The following is a 17,863-nucleotide window of genomic DNA, read 5'->3' as shown; positions in this document are numbered from 1 at the left end:
TGTACATGTTTGTATGTGTGCAAACATGGGTGTTGTTCCCCAGGCACACTGACCACTTTTAAAAGTAATTTGCAGCCGGGCGTTGGTGGCGCAAGCCTTTAATCCCAGCACTCGGGAGGCAGAGGCAGGTGGATCTCTGTGAGTTTGAGGCCAGCCTGGTCTCCAGAGCGAGTGCCAGGATAGGCTCCAAAGCTACACAGGGAAACCCTGTCTCGAAAAACCAAATAATAATAATAATAATAATAATAATAATAATAATAATAATTTGCTGCTTGTGTGCATGGTGTTTGAGTGCCTGGGCCCAGGTGTAGCATTCAAGGGATGACTCTTGGGGGTAAATTCTCCCCTTCTACATAGGATCTAGACACCAAACTCAGACTACCAGGCGTACATAGCACACACTTTTACCTACCTGCTGAGCCAACCACCTTGTCTTTGAAACAGAGCCTCTCCTTGGCTTTGAGAGTGCATCTGGTTGGCAGGGAGCCACTTGCCTCTGCCTCCTCAGCGCTGGGATTACAAACTTGGGCAGTACAAGGCTTCTAGGAGTCAAACTTGTGTTTGCCAGAAAACTTTACCAATGCTGCCTCAGTCTGTTTTCCCCCAAATATTCCACATACACAAAATCGCATAGTCTCTTTTTCTTTCTGTAGTTGATTTGTTAATTGAACAGGTTTAAGTAAGCTAATTCATTCGCTCACTTAGGTGCCAGAAGTGATTGTAAAATCAACCCTGTGCTCAAGGCCTCATGTTCTAGTGACAAGATTCACAAACAACAGAGGAATGGAGCCAAGTGAGTGCCTGCCAATTAGACAAGGGTGCTAGGGAGAAAAGAGTCAAGAGAGGGCTGTGGTTGCTAGGATCAGGTTTTCCTGCTGCCGTTGCTTTGAGGCAGGGTCTCTCTTATAGTCCTGGCTAATCTGGAGCTCACCATACAGATGAGGTTGACCTTGAACTCTCCATCCTTCTGCCTCTGCCTCCCTACTACTGGGACTAACTAAGGGTGTGTGCCACCATCCCTGGAGATTTAAAATTGTTGAGAATTAATATACCATGTTTTTGCTACCACAGATTGGTGTCTATGAAGAACATTTAAGTCTTGTTAATTTCCCTGTAGCTCTCTGGGAGAAGAGGCCCTGCTGCACTGCTCTATTTACAGCAAACAAACATCCTAGCTAGTGATGGAGGTCTTGTAATTCCTAAGGACACGGATCTGCTGGACCTAGCAGCCAGGATCATAGCAGGGGCTGCTCACGTCCCTCCCAACACCCTCCTCAGCAAGGTAAAAACTCGACAAAGATATCAAGTCAATAAAAAAAATGTTTTTATAGAATACACACTTCCCGTGATCAGGTCAGTGCCAGCCGCTGCCACCCCTACTGGATCTGTCTTCCTTGGAGTCCTGGACCCCTGAGACCTTGCTGAGCTCCCCACTGAGATTTGAGGCAGGATTCAGACTTGCCCAAAAGGCTTTGCCACCAAGGGGTAGCCGTCCCTGAGCTGGGGTCAAGGTCCTGCGCACAGCAGTGTTTACTGAAGGTCTCGCTGACGCACGGGGCGGGAGAAGAGGATGTTCCTCTTGTCAATGCAGGTGTCATGGGCAAGGGCCTCCCTGTTCCTCTCTGTGAGGTCACCGTGGACCTGCAACTCTGGCCTTGCTTGCTCAGTATGGGTAGGGCGACACCGCGATTAGCAGGACGTAGATGCTCTGGTGACGAGGTGCTGCTGCGCGCACGGTCATGCGGTAGAGCCCCGCACGTGTGAGAGCTCGGCGGGTGTAGACTGCACCTTGTCCAGCACGCAGCTGGCGCAGAGCAAAGGGGCTGCGCGGATCGTGCTCAAGCACGGTGAGCTCTGTACGGTTGGCAGGGACACCGGCCTCAGAGAAGGCGGCCAGGCGCGCCACATCGTGGTGGGCGCGCACGCCAAGGGGCAGCGGTAGCAGGCGGTACTGCAGTGTGGACGGGCCGCTGGCACTGCAGTCCTGCGAACAGCGGCGGAAGCAGGTCCTACGGGTGGCACAGACACGCTCATTGGACTGCTATCCAGCACAACTCAGCCCAACCCCAGTGTCCCCCTAATACCCTCCTTGCCTACAAATGCCACTGTTAGCCCATTTCAGAGATTAGCAAACTGAGGCGCAGAGAAGCCAGATAGAGGCCTTCTCCCCTCTAGTGTGTCCTTCCTCCTACTCTCCTTCCTGGCCCAAAGCTCAGGGAGCATACAGCAGTGGTAAAACTCGCCTGCTCAGGTCCACTCAGAGACGCCCAGAGCTGAGGAACCTGGGGGTTGAATCACTTGTCTGGACTCTTATGGGTAGTAGGGGCTTAAAGACACGTGGTTAGCCTTGTAGCAGACTCTTCCACAGCCTGCCTCATTTCCCCTTGGGAGGGTCCAGAACAAGTCACATGGCCCAGGGGTACAAGCTGCTCTATGAACATAGTGAGCTGAGTCCTGAAGTTTGTGAGATTTCTCTAATTTCTTGTAGACCAGGCTGGTCTCGAACTCAGAGCTCCACCTGCCTCTGCCTCCCGAGTGCTGGGATTAAAGGCGTGAGCCACCAACGCCCGGCTGAGATTTCTCTAATTTCTATGTTCGGGTGTGCTTTCTGTCCCAGGCTATGTATGTAAAGGGGAAGGGGTGCACTCTCTGTTCCAGAGAGCAAATCATGTAGGGCTGTCTGGATCACCACGCAGGGAGCACAATATGGAGGCGAGCTTGTCTCTGCCTGGTATGGGCTCACCAGGAGTGCCAGGATTTACACACTCCCACACCCCTGCTCAGGATTTCTGGCGAGCAGCTAACCCTAACCTCGGGAAGCCTTCCTGGAGGTGGGGGTCCAAGCATAGGCAAGCTGTCGAAGAAGCCGTGTGATCATGTGTGTCCCCTGCCTCTTGTACCTCTGCCAGCTAGGCCTTCCTTACCCAGGGCTGGAGCCCTGCCGGTAGGCTGTAGGACAGGGCGTGTCCACACACTGGTAACTGCCACGGGTGTTGAAGCACATCTGGCCAGGCCCACACTCGATGCCGTCTTCTTCACACTCGTCGATGTCTGGAGAGAAGGGTGCAGTGGGAGATTAGAACACGGGAGGGGAGAGGGAGAGCGGAGGAGGCAGGGAGGACCAGCCTTCTGTGGGCAGATCCCCGAGGATAGACCCCTTCCCCACACCTCTCATCTCCCTAGGGCATGGCTTGCGAAGACTTTCTCCTATCATGCTGGAGAACCTGGAGGGGTTGTGGCCCTGGCTTCCCCTCTGTGTCTTTGCCAGTGGCTGTCTCACCCGTATACTCTCTGCATGGCAGAAAGCGAGGGTGAACAGGGAGGATCACCTTCCACAGGTTTGAGAAGCAGCTGGACCAAACCCAGGCCCTGTGCGTCCTGGAAGGTGTGTTCTACTCGGGCTAACTTTAGAGGCCATTATAACAGCCATCAGCAGCTGTACCACCCTCTTCCTGTCTCACTCCAGCCATCAGAAGGGTGAAGTTCAGAGATGAGCGGAGAATAGCCCAGGGGCACACTGCACAGCTTCTAGAGAGGTGTTGGCCAGCTCACCCTGGCAGTTCTTCCCGCTGGGGAGGAGGCGGTAGCCCGAGGGGCAGAGGCAATAGTAGCTGCCCTCCGTGTTTTGGCAGGCATGCTGGCACAGGCTCCTTACACGGCACTCATCAAGGTCTGGTCCAGGTGGGGACAGAGAGCAGAGATTGCTGAGTCAGATTGCTAGGTGGCCATGTGCTCTGAGACCAGTCTGGGAAGCTCCCTGCTCCAGGCAACCTCTCCCCTTCCTGCCCCACCCAGGCTTGCTTCAGAAGGCTGGTGAAGGGAAGAAGCCTCACTCTGTCTCCATCAATGAGGCAAGGAGAGGGCCCATTCTATTGAGAGTCCTGTCCTAGGCAGAGGCACACAGCCCCTCTATGCAGCCAGGCCCCCTTGCACAGTGTTCATGGACTACAGGCTGCGCTCTCTGCTCCCGTAGTCCTTCTAGATAGCTTCACATCTAACTGGAACACTCACTCCCCCAAACCTCCCTCCCTCAAGAGGAGTGTTTCTTAAAGTGGATTTTTCTCGGGCATCTTTTCAGGAGGGGCCTCCCTCTGGACAAAGCACCCCAAAGTCAAGGACCGCCCCAGTACCCTCCTTGGAATCGATCCCTTTGGTCGATTCCAGTATAGTCCCAGTATAGTCACAGCTCTGTCCCTCACAGAATTTCCCCCATCTCCATCTGACTTTATCCATGAATGCTGGGTTTCTGAGTTTGCCCAGCTCCAGGCCCAGCCTAGGAGCCCAGGCTCACCTTACCTGTACACATGCCGTTCTGCCTTATGAAGCCAGGTGGGCACCAGGCCCGTCCCATACTACTCAGGGCTCCAGAACCAGGCTGGAGGGAGACCCAGGCATGGTAGGAGCCCCTGGGCCTGGGTATCCGAGACCGAAGCCAGGGCACAAATGGGTTCCGAAGGCTGACGGTGGTAACGTTTTGATTGTTCCGTTCTAGGGGTGCACAGGTCCTGCCATCCCGTAGGAGGGTCTGACCAGGTGGGCACAGGCAATGGAAGCTACCCTGGAGGTTGTGACACTGGTAGACACAGGGTGTGGGCAGCTGTAGGCACTCATTGATGTCTGTGGAGAAGGCCAGGTGGGACATGAGGGACCTGCTTCGTGGCCTGCCTTTGCTCCAGCTGCCCCAAGATTATATATATATATATATATATATATATATATATATATATAGTCTTGCTCAGAGTGCTCCTGAACCCATGATCCTCATGCCTCTGTCTCCTGAGTCTTAAGATGAGAGGCATGTGCCTCTATGCTTGGCTCCAGCTGCCTCTTCCTGTCATCTCCCTAGAATTCAATGCCTTACACACTCCACAGGGGTTTCCTTTAGGCTGGCCTCCTGAGGATCCCTCTACCAGCATACCCTCTGAGCCTAGGGCTGCAGTTAGAGGCCACCTCCCAGCTCTGAGCCCCACCCCAGGTTTTAGAGTTCCACAGCCCTTAGTGACAGCTATGCATACTACCCCCTAGGCCTCTCTGAGGTCCTGCCCTGGTCTTCACCTCCTCCCCTTCTGGAGTCCACAGGCTCTGGTGAGTGGCCTCAGCTGCTTCCATCATTCCAAGACTCACCAGACCATAAACACTACTTGTCCTGAGCCAGGGCTGAGTGACACACGGGGCCCAGGGAGGGGCTGGCTGTTCCCTTACCTAGGCAGGGAAGGCCATGGCCTTGTTGGCGGTACCCCCTGGGGCAGCTGCAGTGGTGGCTACCGGCAGTGTTCTCACAGAGTTGATTGTAGTGACACTCATCCAGCTGCTCCAGACATTCATCCACATCTGGGGCGGCAGGGGTGTGGTCACAGGCATGGCCTTAGAAGTGGTTTGGCTCAGAGGCCTCCTCCAAGGATGTACCCTCCCCTCCACAGCAAGGCCTTGTCTGTCCCTTTTTCTGACTGCACAAGGCTGCATGCTGGCACTTCACATTCTGCCTGCGGCACAGGTTAGAAGGCAACAGGGTCCAGGTGCCAAGGAAAGGAAGGGACTTAGAATTGGGCTCCAGCTGAGCTCTGACATATTCTAGGCCCTGGGTGAGCAGCACTCCTTCCCTGAGTCTCAAGTTCCTCATGTGTGAGGGGTAAGAAGAGGCCCTCTTCCTGTTGTGTTGGCAAGGGAGTCATGTGTGCAGAAGGACCTGGTGTGTATAGGAAGACATGAAGGAAGGTTGGGAGGGGGAAGGAGGAAGAAAGAGGAAGGGAGGGGAAGGAATCTCTTAAGACCCAGAAAGTTCCTGAAACTTAAAGATTGACAAATCTCTCCCCTCAGGGCTATATACACAATAATGGTTACAAAGGAAGAGGAGATCCTTCAAGCGACATCCAGGCCAGGGTGGACTCCTCAGTGATGCAGGTGTCTTTGAGTCACTATGTTCTTGCAGGTAATGCTCACTCTTAACTCTGTAAGTAGCTCCTAAACTCCCTGGTTCACCATGCTAGACTTGATGGGATTGTTCCCAGTCTCTGGTGTCTGATCTGGGATGAACAGATGTTTGTTTCAGCCTGCCCAGGAAAACATCATGTGACATAGATGGTCCCAGTGCCATGAAACCATAGAATGCATGGAGGTTCCTCTTTCAGGGACAGCCCTTGGGTGTCAATGCAAAGGCCAGTTGCAACTGATACACAGTGGCTGCCTGGAAGCTGTGTTGAAAAGGACTCAGAGACTGTGTCTAGTCTGGACCACAACATGGGGGTAGGAGTGAAGGGAATTGGCCTATTTGCTGTCTCTGGCTTACTCCCTCTTTCATCAAGTGCAGGTGGGTAGAGGTCAAGAATGGAAAAGACAGGAAAACCCCAGATCTGGGAATTCTGCCAAGAGAGTTCTAGATGCCCAGAATCCCAGCAACATTCTCTGGGTTCTTGGGAGTATGATCAGGCCCGCCTTGTGCCCCTGTCACCTTCACAGCTGTTTCCATCAGCAGTTACCCGGAAGCCAGGCCTACAGTCAGGGAGGCAGTTATAGGTTCCAAGCAGGTTCACACAGCGCTGCCCCTCCTGGCAGAGGTGGGTGTCTCCCACACACTCATCCACATCTGAGGGCAGAGCATGCAGGGGCTCATGTGAACATGTGCCCTCCCCGAAGCCATCCTTACACCCTGGCCTAGCCTACTCACACAGCCTAAGTCCCTGGCATGAATGTTTCCCCAACCTGTAGTTGCAATGGAAGGTTGTGGACTACGTCCCCTTGGAGCCCTTGGCTAGAAAGCCAAGGGAAACTTGCTAGGGCCAGGCCCCACTACTGGGAATGACAGGTGAAGACACAGGTTAGTGTCAGAGTGTGACCTGTCATTCAGTTACTACTCAGAAAATTAGGAGAACCGGGGGAGGAGGGGCAGTGCTACCAAGACTTGAAGCTGCTGTTGGGACACTTTCTGGACTTGAGTGTCCTGAACACACAGGGACCACATGTTTGTCTGTGGGGTTCCTCACCACCCTGCCACCTGAGCCTCAATATCTTCTGGAAAATGCCCCCTCCATAGCATCTGATTCCCTCTGGGTCAAGGCCCTGAGGAGCCTACTTTCGCTGTCCCTGGGGCTGCTCACCTCGACAGTTCCTGTGGTCCCGGGCCAGGGTGAAGCCGGTAGGGCAGGAGCAGGAGAAATGGCCAGGAGCATTGCGGCAGGTGTGTGAGCAGGGGCTGGGGCCCGCTGAGCATTCATTCCTGTCTGGGTTGGGAGACATTTGACTGTGCCCACAGGCTCTCCTGCAAGCTGGCTGGGGTGGCTGTGCACCCTAGGAGAGGTCACCTTTGTTCATACCAGGGGCTGGAAGGACTCACCCACACAAAATGTTCCCTGGGTGTCCATCTCAAAGCCCTCAGGACAGCCAACCTCATTTTCTTCTGTAAGGCAAAAGGGGGGACCCTGAGGAAGCCAGTTTCCAGGGGCATCTTGGGCTTGCTCCTTGGGCTGGTACAGGCAGTGGCCACTGTGCCACGGCTCAGCCCCAGCCTTGAACCACACATGTGACAGTGAGATAGCAAGCTAGCCCTTAGCCCAGGTTTGTTGGAAGTGGTGGCTGTGGGACATGCCTGGTCTTGTAGATGTGCCCTGGGAGCTCTCAAGGGAGGTTAGGCAGAGATCCAGGCAAACTCAAGAGAAACCACTAGAGAAACGTAGACTGTTCAAGGTAACATGTCCAAAACTGCTCAGGAGAAGCCAGCAGCCATGCACAGAGGGTCACCATAGCCTTCAACAGCCAACAAGAGATGAAGGAGACAGACAGGACAGCCTTGACAACTGTAGGGACAGCCACCCTTATTAAGGCGGTCACTGGGGGCCAGTCAGGGCTTTAGGGGCAGAGCCCCTGGAAATGGAGCAGCACCATGTTCACAGTGCAGCTGGGAAACGGGACATCCCCTCAGGCTCACAGCTGGGAAGTAGTGCTGATAGGATCTGAATCTGGGTGTGTGGCCTCACAGCCCTGCTCTTCCCAGCATTCCTTGTTCAGTGATAAGCCCCTCGTGAACTTAAGCAATGATAAATGGTACTTTTGGCATGCTGAGGTAGGTCACCAGAGGTTGCAACCATGGGGCCTTTGGTGCAGGCACCTTGGGAGAAAGGGGTGGGTTTGGTCTAGGCTTGGGGTGTGGAGTGCATCTTAGTCTAGGGAAAGGCTTCAAAGGTCTGGGTAGGAGTGGTCTGAGGAGGGACATAGTCCCTGCTAGAGTGGCAGGGGCCAGGCTGGAAAGGGTAGAGGAGGAGGTAAACTGTTGCCTCAAGCATGCCCCTGTCCCCAGCCTGTGCTTAGTGCAAATGGCCACTTGAATTTGGGGCTCTGGCAGGTCTTAGCTGGTACAGTGGAGGTGGGGCAGGGCCTCACCAGCTTGCAGGGCTGTGGTGAGCTGGAAGCGCAGGGCCTCTGCCTCAGGGTCGAAGGTTGAGCTGATAGATGAGGCCCGAAGGTGCTGCACCAGCTGGGGCTGGGGGCCCCGGGCCTTATCATACTGGATGCTATGATTGCAACGCAGAGACGCTGGGAGACTATCATGGCGGAAGTGCTGTGTGGAGCCCACGAACAGCTGGCCAGGCCCTGTCTGCACGTAGTTCTCCTGGAAGTCCTGGGGGGAGGGGCAGGGAGGGTTCCACTTTAGAGCAGCCCGGAGGTAGCTAGGGTGCTGTGTGGAGAGCACTGGGCAAGCCTCCTCGGCCTCTTCTGCCAAGCCGCTGGCAGCCAGGAGCAGCACCATGCCTGTGATGTTCTTGTCAACGGAGTGGGAGGAATGCTGGCTCCTGAGTGACAGTTCCTACTTGAGACCTGTCATAACCCGCTTCTGGGGTATGAGGAAGGAAAGTGGGCCCGTCTGCTCAGGATTGGAGGGTGGAGCAGCCCAGAGCTAGTACCTGCATATGCAGATCTGCATCGGCCAGGCTCTCTGGGATCATGCCATTGATTGTCACCTCCAGGAGTAGGAGTCCATCAGGATCCAGACCCCGAGCCATCTGGGTCATTGTGAGCAGCTCCCCTGCAAGCCATCCCCACCCAGCCTGGAGTTATCTCAGACGCAGTCCTGAGCTCTCTCTCAGGCCCTGCCTCCAGCCACCTTCAAGGAGACCATGCTCACCTGTAGAAAATTCCATGTGTGACTCCTGCTGGAAGCTGCCACCCGTCAGGGAATAGCCATTTAAGGCCCCTCCACTCTCTCTAGCCAGGGCCCAGTAGATGGGGGCAATGGTGACCACCAGCACCCGCATTAGAGGCCCTGGATACAGCAGAATGCAGAGGCTATGTTAGGACTGGAGCCTGGGGCAGCCACTCTCCTGATCAAGATCCCTCTGCAGCTCCCCTTTGCTTCAGAAGGTGCAGCCTCTCCCTCCCTGCTCATACTCAGTCTTAGTGACTACCCATGCCAGGTATTTAGCAGACCCTGGGAGAGGGCAAAATCAAACATATACTTTATGGTGCAGGCACAAAAGCAAACATAATAAAGGAATGCATGGGACGTGATATTTAGCCAGGTTCAGCACATGCTTCTATAGTGACAGCTATAGGCTGTTGGGACAAGTAGGTGATCAACCACGTTTCCTGTGTTGTAGACAACTTCCGCAAGAGCTGTGGGAGGAAGGAGTGTTCTGAGCTGCTGACTGCCCTGGGTGTGGATTGTCAGAACCTTCTGTGACACCCGGACCTCTTAGGGCTAGGAGAAGCCACAGGTTGGGCCAGGGGAGCATTGCTCACTCAAGCTTCCTCAGGGTCAGGGACATTGGCAGAAGATGATGGGGTGACAGGAGGGAGCTAGATCCCTTCCAACTATTTTCCACTAATCTCAAGCTCACTGGGCCTGGGCCTAGATGTTTCTCTCTAGCTTCTGCAGCTGGAAGCAGTGGTCATACCTAGGCAGCCATCTGGCTTAATTTGGTTTCTGCTGACAGTGGCTCAGAGTCTGGTCATTAAAGCGTGGGAACGATGTCTCCAGTTAAGGGCACTTGTTGCTCTTGCAGATAATCTGGGTTCAATTCCCAGCAGCCACATAGTGGCTCACAACCACCTGTAACTCCAGCTCTAAGGGCCCCAGTGGTCTTTTCTGGCCTCTACAGGCACCGCCAGCATGCGTGGGATCGTACACACATATATACAGGCAAAACATTCATATAGACAAAATAAAAATAAATGACTCTATAAACAAATACAGAACCAAAACAAAACCAATTAACTGAGGCTTCTGAACAGCCGCTCCTACTGAGAACTTGGCTAGGCCTTTCCCTGCACTGGGTCCCCAGAAGGGGCCTTGGGTCCCCTATGTGAGCCTCTTGGACTTTCTGCTCAGGACACCCTGCTTCCTGAATCTATGAGCAAGTGCATGCCTCCTGTTTCTTTAGATGATGGAATGCTCCACCTTTCCTTCTGTCTGTCCTCTCCAGCTCATGTCTGTTAATCATTTCCGGTGATTCTTCACTTTTCTACCAGATTTCATGGGGGGGGGGGTAGAAAACTGTCCCCAAGAGTAAGTGGCATCACCCGTCTTTCTCTGAGCTCCTGAGGCAGTATTGTACTCCTATCACTCTCTCCCTGTGTGATTTCAAGTGCAGTGGCTTTGTTTCATGATAGAGGTAGAGGGTGGGAGCCTGTGAGCAGGAGAGGGACTCCGCTCTTAGAGGCAGTCCTATATCCAGGTGCCAGGCCTTGAACAAGCTTCGGAATAGCCATTCTTGCCCTGTGGGTCCAGCAAGTGTCCCAGGGCCCCCACATACCCACACTTGCTGGAACGTGGCTGATGCTGCTCCAGATGGTTGCGACCCCAGAACTGCCTTCCTGTTGCACACTGGTGTTGAGAGTAGCCATACCAAATTCCTGACCATTGATGACCCCGATCATGCTACCCCGGCTGCCCCGGGGCTCCCCTGTGAGGCAGGAGACAAACAATAGTGACACATACTATCTATTCTGAGTCCTCCAAGCAAAGTCACTGCTCCCATTTCATTAAAGAGGAAACTGAGGTTTATAACGGTACTGTAATTTGTCCATAGACACATAGCTAATAAGTAATAGACTCAAGGTGTAGAAGATTTTGACTCTAAAACAAAGGAGACTGAGTCTGGGGAGATCACTCAGCTGGTAAAGTGCTTGTCACACAAGCATGAGGACCTGAGTCTGATCCCCAGAACTCACATAAAAATGTCAGCCATGGTGGCATATACTTGTAATCTTGGTGCTTGAGGGGCAGAGATGGCAGAGGTGGCTCCCCAGGACTCACTGGCTAGCTGTCCTAGCCTAATGGGTTCAGTGAAATATCCTGCCTCAAAAACAAGGTGGACAGCCCCTGGGAAGTGGCACAAGTTGCCATCTGGCCTACATATGTACCTACATACACATGTACCCCCCACATGTACCTGCACCCATGCTTGCACACATATGCACAAAGCCAGGCAAATTAGGTCCCTAGGTCGAATCCAAGTGGTTTGTTTATAAAATGAGGAGGTGGGTCCACAGACACACATAAGGCCTATGGCTCTCAAAATTGCTAGGAGCTATGATGACAGGGATTGGCGCGCTGTAGGGACAGGGTGCCATGCCAAGAAGTGAGTGCCATCACCAGAGTATCCCCACTCCATCAGTGGCTCTGGTTCCAGCCAGATCCAGCCGGAGCAGGCCAGCTGCCCAGAGACCGCCAGGCAGTCCTAGCAGATGCTCTCCTGCACAAATTCAATGGATGGCACAGGCCCATGGGACGCCTGCTTCCTCTGCCTAATGAGCCAGCTGCCTCCTTTGGGCGGATGGCCTTCCAGGGGGCACAAGACAGAGGGAGCCTGGCTCTCCACTCACCAGCCCTCAGGGGAAATTAACAACAAATTGCAGATGAGCTGTCAAAAATATAATAACCCAAACACACACAGAACATTCCATGGCCAGGATCTTAAATGGCCAATCAGGACTGGCTAATGCCGGTTCTAGGAAGTGCAGCCCTCGGCTGAGGTCTGGTGATACCTGGAATGCTGCTCATCAATATCTGTTTCATAATGGGCTTCTGCATGGGAGGAAGATGGGAGCATGGCCCAGGTCCCTGGAGGCCAAGAAGCCTGGAGCTCTGGAGGACAGGCTACTTTTCAGACCTGAGGAGTCTCAGCAGCCTCTTGCCATCGTGTCCCTTCTCCCCCCGCCGGGCCCCTCCCCCAACAGCCAGGACTCAGACATACACCCATGCCGATGGAGCAGAAAGAATAAAGCAGCAGGGAGGAGAGACAGGTTTGTAGTCACGGGGCCTCAAAAACTTGAACTTCAGCAGGGTGCAGGAACAACTCAGTGCTTGCCTAATTGGTTCCACCCCCAGGACTCCAAAACTAAAACCAATCAAACCAATGAAACAGCAACAAATAAACAAAACGGGCTGGAGAGATGGCTCAGTGGGTAAAGTACCTGATGGACAAGGATGAAAACCCAAGCTGGGATGCACTCACATAAATGCCTGGCAATAGTGACACATGCCTGTAACCCTATGCTGTGGGGAGAGAGAGGAGCAAGGAAGGCAGACCCCTAGAGCTTGCTGGCCAGACACAGTCAGGGAAGCTGGTGAACACTGGGTCAGTGAGAGACCTTGTCTCAAACACAAAATAAGGCGGAAGGCTGGAGAGACGGCTATGTAGAGCATGCTATTCTTTTCCACACGGCAGCTCATAATCACCTGTGACTCCAGCCCCAAGGAATCCAACACCCTCTTTTGGCTCCTGCAGGCACCTGTGCTCACATGGGGCACATCCATTCACACAGGCACACACACATATACATAAGTAAAAACAGCTAAAGTCTTTTTAAAGGGCCGGAGAGCACTAGAGGAAGATACTCAGAGTCAACCTCTGTTTCTTCACCTACACATGTGCACATGCTTGCGAATACACACACACACACACACACACACACACACACACACACACACACACACCCCACAACCAAATAAAAGAACTTCAAAATCCTTTACACAACAAACCCCTTGAAGGAACTTAAACCAGGGAAACCCTGAAGCCCCCCATGGAGAAGGTGGGAGGGAGGCTGAAACAGGAAGCTACAGTTTGTCTCTCACAGCTAGAGTGTAGATGGAAACAGCTTGTGCAATGAGATGAAGCCAATAAAAATGTATCTCCAGGCAGATTATCATGGAATGTCATCAGGAACAGACAAAGGGCAACTTTAAAGCTACCCTATACATTTTATAGGCAGCAAGAGCACGTCAATTTACAATTGGAGAGAAACCAACAAAAAACTGGAGCCAGACATGGTGGCTTGTGCCTGTCATGAGTTCTAGGGCCAGCCTGGGCTACAGAGTGAGAGTGTCACAAAACTAAGATAAACTAAATCACCAAGAGTTACGTAAGCACGGATGAAAGAGCCAACTCCACAAAATGGTCCTATGATTTCTGCCCATGTGCTGTGACACACATACCATCCGCCACACAAATACATAAAAAATCTAAAAAGAATCATGTAAGCACTTCCTGATAGATGAATTATGGGTAATAACTACTTTCTGATTTCAGATTCTATACTCCCTGGCCTTCCTGTAATTAGTATATATGAAGGAAAACAGTTGTTTGCACTAAATAAAGAGCTGCAGTGGTTTGGGTCCCTCCCCACTCCACCTCCTCTTTCACACCTTAATGATCTAACCCTGGGACCTCACTTAGAAACCGGGTCTTCACAGAAGACAGCATGTGGAAATGAAGATATCAGGGTGAGCCCTGGCCCGGTATGCCTGCTGGCTTCATAAAAATTAGGAAATTAGACGCTGTCTTTAGTCACTGTTCTATTGCTGTGAAGAGACACCATGACCAAGGCAGTTCTCACAGTTTTAGAGGCTTAGTTCATGATCATCATGGCGGGAAGCACACAGGCATGGCCCTGGAGCAGTAGCTGAGAGCTTTACATCCTGATCCACAGGCAGCAGGCAGAGAGAGAGAGAGAGAGAGAGAGAGAGAGAGAGAGAGAGAGAGAGAGAGACAGAGACAGAGACAGAGACAGAGACAGACTAGGCCTGGTGTGAGCTTTTGAAATTTCAAAGCCTGCCTGTGATGCACCTCCACCAACAAGGCCACACCTCCCAATCCTTCCAAACAGTTCATCAACCGGGGATGCAGCATTCGAACATGAGCCTATGGGGCCCACTCTCATTCAAACCACCACATAGACAGACGCAGGGAGACTGCCACATGCCAATAAAGGTAGAGATTGGGCAATTCTTCTAGCAGCCAAGGAATGCCAATGCCAGCCAGAAGATTCCAGAAGCTAGGATGAGAGTCTCCTGCATAGGCTCAGGATGAAGCAGCCCTTCCAAGGCTCCAACCTTGGACCACCAACCTCTAAAACTGAGACAGTGTCTGTTAGTTACGCCCCAGTCTGTGGATTTTGTTATGTCCACCTTGGAAACCAACACAGAGAATATACACAGAGCTTTGTGGTTTGAACTGGGAGCTTGTCACCAGGATACAGGAGGAGTTGGGACCAAGCTCTAAATAGAGGGAAGTCCTTCAGACCAGAAGTCACCGCTGGGTGTCCAAGAACCACTGAAATGTCTGGATACATTTGTTAACATCTTGCTCCTGTTTACAGATGAGGAAACTAGAGACCAGGAAGGTTCCCATGTTTGCTTGAAAAATGTCAAATCCTTATTTTTTAAGAGGTCCTGGCTGGAAAAGGGATCTATAGAGAGGATTGTGACACTGGGTGGAGACAGACTGGTGATGTCTGCCATAGGCAGGGTTAGAGAAGGGTCTTATGGAAAGAGATTCTGGGGTGTGTGTGTGTGTGTGTGTGTGTGTGTGTGTGTGTGTGTGTGTGTGTAGATAGATTGGTGATGTCTGCCATTGACAGAGAAGAGATACAAATCCACGTACCTGGGGTATTTGGTACCCCAGGTATTTGGTACAGAGACAGACAACCCAGAAACAATATTCTGTGACTTTTCTTTATGTTGGCTTGAATTGTTTTATTGTGGTTTCTCAGAACACCCCCTTTTAATGTTTTGTTTGCTTGTTTTGTTTTGGGTTTTAGTTTCTCAAGACAGGGTTTCTCTGTGGCTTTGGAGGTTGTCCTGGAACTCACTCTGTAGACCAGGCTGGCCTCAAACTCACAGAGATCCACCTGCCTCTGCCTCATGAGTGCTGGGATTAAAGGTGTGAACCACCACTGCCCAGCCACCCCTTTTCAATATTCAAGTTTAGTCTGACCCTAAGGGGAAGGGGGCTGAATTAGGGATCTCTAGATGGTAGGAGTCAGTAACACCAGTTAGTTACAGGGGTCAGTAGCATCCATTTGAGGACCTACTATGGCTGTGTGTGAGCCTTGAGATGAGCACTGACTCACAGATGTTCACAGCAAACTCTATGAGGACATCATGAGGAATCTTATTTGATTCTGCCCTTTCCATGGGGCCGTGGGGTATCCAAATGAAGCTTGTGGGACAATGCCAGATGACCCAGAACAGCCAGATTCCCTGGCAAAGGTGTGTGGTAAATGCTTAGCCCTTCTGAGATCTCGATTCCTCAGACAAGATGATCTCTGTAGATCTCCCAGCTGGTCCATGCTAACTCTTAGGGAAGAACTGGGAAGCTGCAGGCATACCCACCAGACTCAGTCTGGAGACCTAGGTAGGGACACTCCTTACCTCTCACAGCCAGCAATGCCTGGGCTGTGGCAGAGCCCAGAAGGTTGTGTGCAACACACTCATACGCCCCAGCGTCTCCAGCTTCCACATGCCCCAGCCATAGGCTACCATCTGGCAGGGTCCTGAGCCTCCGGTCAGCCTGTAGTGGTCGACCTGCCCGTAGCCACTCGATTGTGGGCACAGGCTCTCCAGTGGCTTGGCACCGCAGCTCCACATCCTCTCCTAACCTCACTGTCAGGTCCCGAGGCTCCACCAAGAACACTGGGGCACCTGTGGGAGGAGTCAGGGCAGTTTTAGGATCTGGTGACCCATGATCATTTAGATAGAAAACACTAGAAGGTGGAAGGAAATGAGAGGCTCACACGTTCCTGCTCCTCAGCCTCTGCACTGCCTCATGCATACCCTTTCCTATGAAAACACTGTCCTGTGTGCACACTGCTGCTTTTGCTCCATGATGCCATCACGCATTTCACGGTGCCCCTCCCCACAAGATTACATCACTAAGAGCTTGGGGTGTGGCTCAGTGGGTAAGAATATTCACTGTGCAAGCATAAGGACCTGAGTCCAAATCCTCAGCACCCACGTTTAAAAAGCCAAGTGTGCACTCCCCTGGTACTTATTCTCTACACTTTTATCAGTGCAATACTCAGTCACAAATGAGACATCTATGTTGTCCCCCAACCCCCACCCCAAGGCTCAGGGAGCATCATGGAAGATAGGGCAGAGAGTCTGTAAGAGCCAGAGGGCCAGAGCAAGCATGCTCTGGATACCACAGGACTGCTGAGGCCATGAGCTCTCAGCAGCTGTGGTTGCTTGCACAGGATCAAAGAAGTCAACATTCTAATATAGACCAGGGATGGGCTTATGAGCCCCGCCCCTGAGCTTCTGGAGAGTAGGTTTTCTTTAAGGATGTGGCCCTAGGAGTTTGACCTAGATCCATCTGATGGCCAAATTCAGTGGGAGTTTATTTTCTCACCTTTGTACAGGCCAGAATTACAAAATCAGTCTCACAAGACTGAAGCAGTGTGTAGCACTATTTCCAGAGTCTCTGGGGAGACTGGCCCTGTCCAGCCTCTGGTGGATGTGGCTCTCCTGGCTGGTGACAGGGCTGTACCATGCCCTCCTGTGTCTTTGACTGTTCCTCTGCAGCTATCTAATCCCCACCTGCCTGTCATGACTCCTCTGGAGCCTGCTGAGCTACTCTAAGATGGCTTCTAGCCTTTTTAGCCTGATCACATTGTGCTCACCACAGGTAGATCTGTCTGGAGGAGCCACGTCCAGCACGCCACAGCCAGTTCTATAAAAGCTAAACTGGTGTGTGCTGTGTGACCTCATGACTCAGTTCTGTTACTTATCCTAACAGAAGTGTAGGTGTGTTCCCCAATGACTGGATGGGAATCTCCTTGCTCAAAATCCCCCAAACTGGAAAGAATCCTCTAGGGGACACAGAAGCACTGGTGGTCACATAGTAGAAAGCCACAGCCATAAAAAGGAGGGGAGAGATTATTCCAACAGTATAGACTGCAGGGAACCAGGGAGTTGGCTTGGCCTAGTTGCCTTGAGAGGCATGTGTTGTGGGTTTTTCAGGTGAGAGCCGTGGCTCCTGGGGCACAATGTGCCTTCCAGTTCCTGAGAGACTGATGCTCCCACTCAGGCAGTGAAGCATTTAGGCCATTTTGTGTTTCTCTGTATGTTCCCTTAGCGGTCAAGGAGCACAGAAATTTGATAAGACAATTGGTCTTAGACATTAATCTTGTGTACCCTGTATGACTTGCAAACTTCACTCTATCCTAGCAACTACAACTGTATTGATCCTGGCAATTGCCATTATATTCTGTTTCTAATAAAGGTATAAAAAGTATGATCACTCTCAATAGCATTGTCACAGCCTTAATTGTGCTGTGTCCCTTCCAACCTGGTTGATTTAACTCCTCATGGCCATAGCAGGTGACCGTGGCCCATTAAGTAACCATGGGCGCTTACAAAGAATGGTGTCACAGTGCTGTGTGAAGGAGGTTGGACCTGTGACATGATCCCAGGCAGAGCTTCTCTTTGGCTTTGGTGACTGGAGATGGAACCCTGGGCCACATACACACTAGACAAGCACTCTACAACCAAGCCTGCCCGGCACCAGGATTCTATTCTATTTCATTGAATATCAAGGGCTGGGGAGATGGTTCATACACATAAAATAAGAATTTTAAGTCCTAAAAATGAAAA

At 52.1% G+C, this 17,863-nt stretch overlaps 1 protein-coding gene across 1 annotated transcript in view; it reads right to left on the bottom strand.

Annotated features, from left to right (window-relative positions):
• Positions 1-1,663: 1,663 nt before the first annotated feature.
• The window catches only part of LOC100758433 (hemicentin-2), a 147,775-nt gene continuing 131,575 nt past the window's right edge, over positions 1,664-17,863 (bottom strand). The window contains exons 86-98 of the mRNA XM_027423879.2: positions 15,644-15,913; positions 10,743-10,892; positions 9,116-9,253; positions 8,895-9,016; positions 8,374-8,611; positions 7,331-7,393; positions 7,095-7,217; positions 6,449-6,583; positions 5,203-5,331; positions 4,297-4,617; positions 3,553-3,672; positions 2,925-3,051; positions 1,664-2,009 (exon numbers count right to left, since the gene is read on the bottom strand). Coding sequence (XP_027279680.1) covers positions 1,664-2,009; positions 2,925-3,051; positions 3,553-3,672; positions 4,297-4,617; positions 5,203-5,331; positions 6,449-6,583; positions 7,095-7,217; positions 7,331-7,393; positions 8,374-8,611; positions 8,895-9,016; positions 9,116-9,253; positions 10,743-10,892; positions 15,644-15,913 — 2,282 coding nt within the window. The remainder of the gene's footprint in view (positions 2,010-2,924; positions 3,052-3,552; positions 3,673-4,296; positions 4,618-5,202; positions 5,332-6,448; positions 6,584-7,094; positions 7,218-7,330; positions 7,394-8,373; positions 8,612-8,894; positions 9,017-9,115; positions 9,254-10,742; positions 10,893-15,643; positions 15,914-17,863) is intronic.

This window comes from Cricetulus griseus, chromosome 6, assembly GCF_003668045.3.
Source record: "Cricetulus griseus strain 17A/GY chromosome 6, alternate assembly CriGri-PICRH-1.0, whole genome shotgun sequence".
Classification (NCBI taxonomy): Eukaryota; Metazoa; Chordata; class Mammalia; order Rodentia; family Cricetidae; genus Cricetulus; species Cricetulus griseus.
This window is presented reverse-complemented; position numbering and strand designations above follow the sequence as displayed.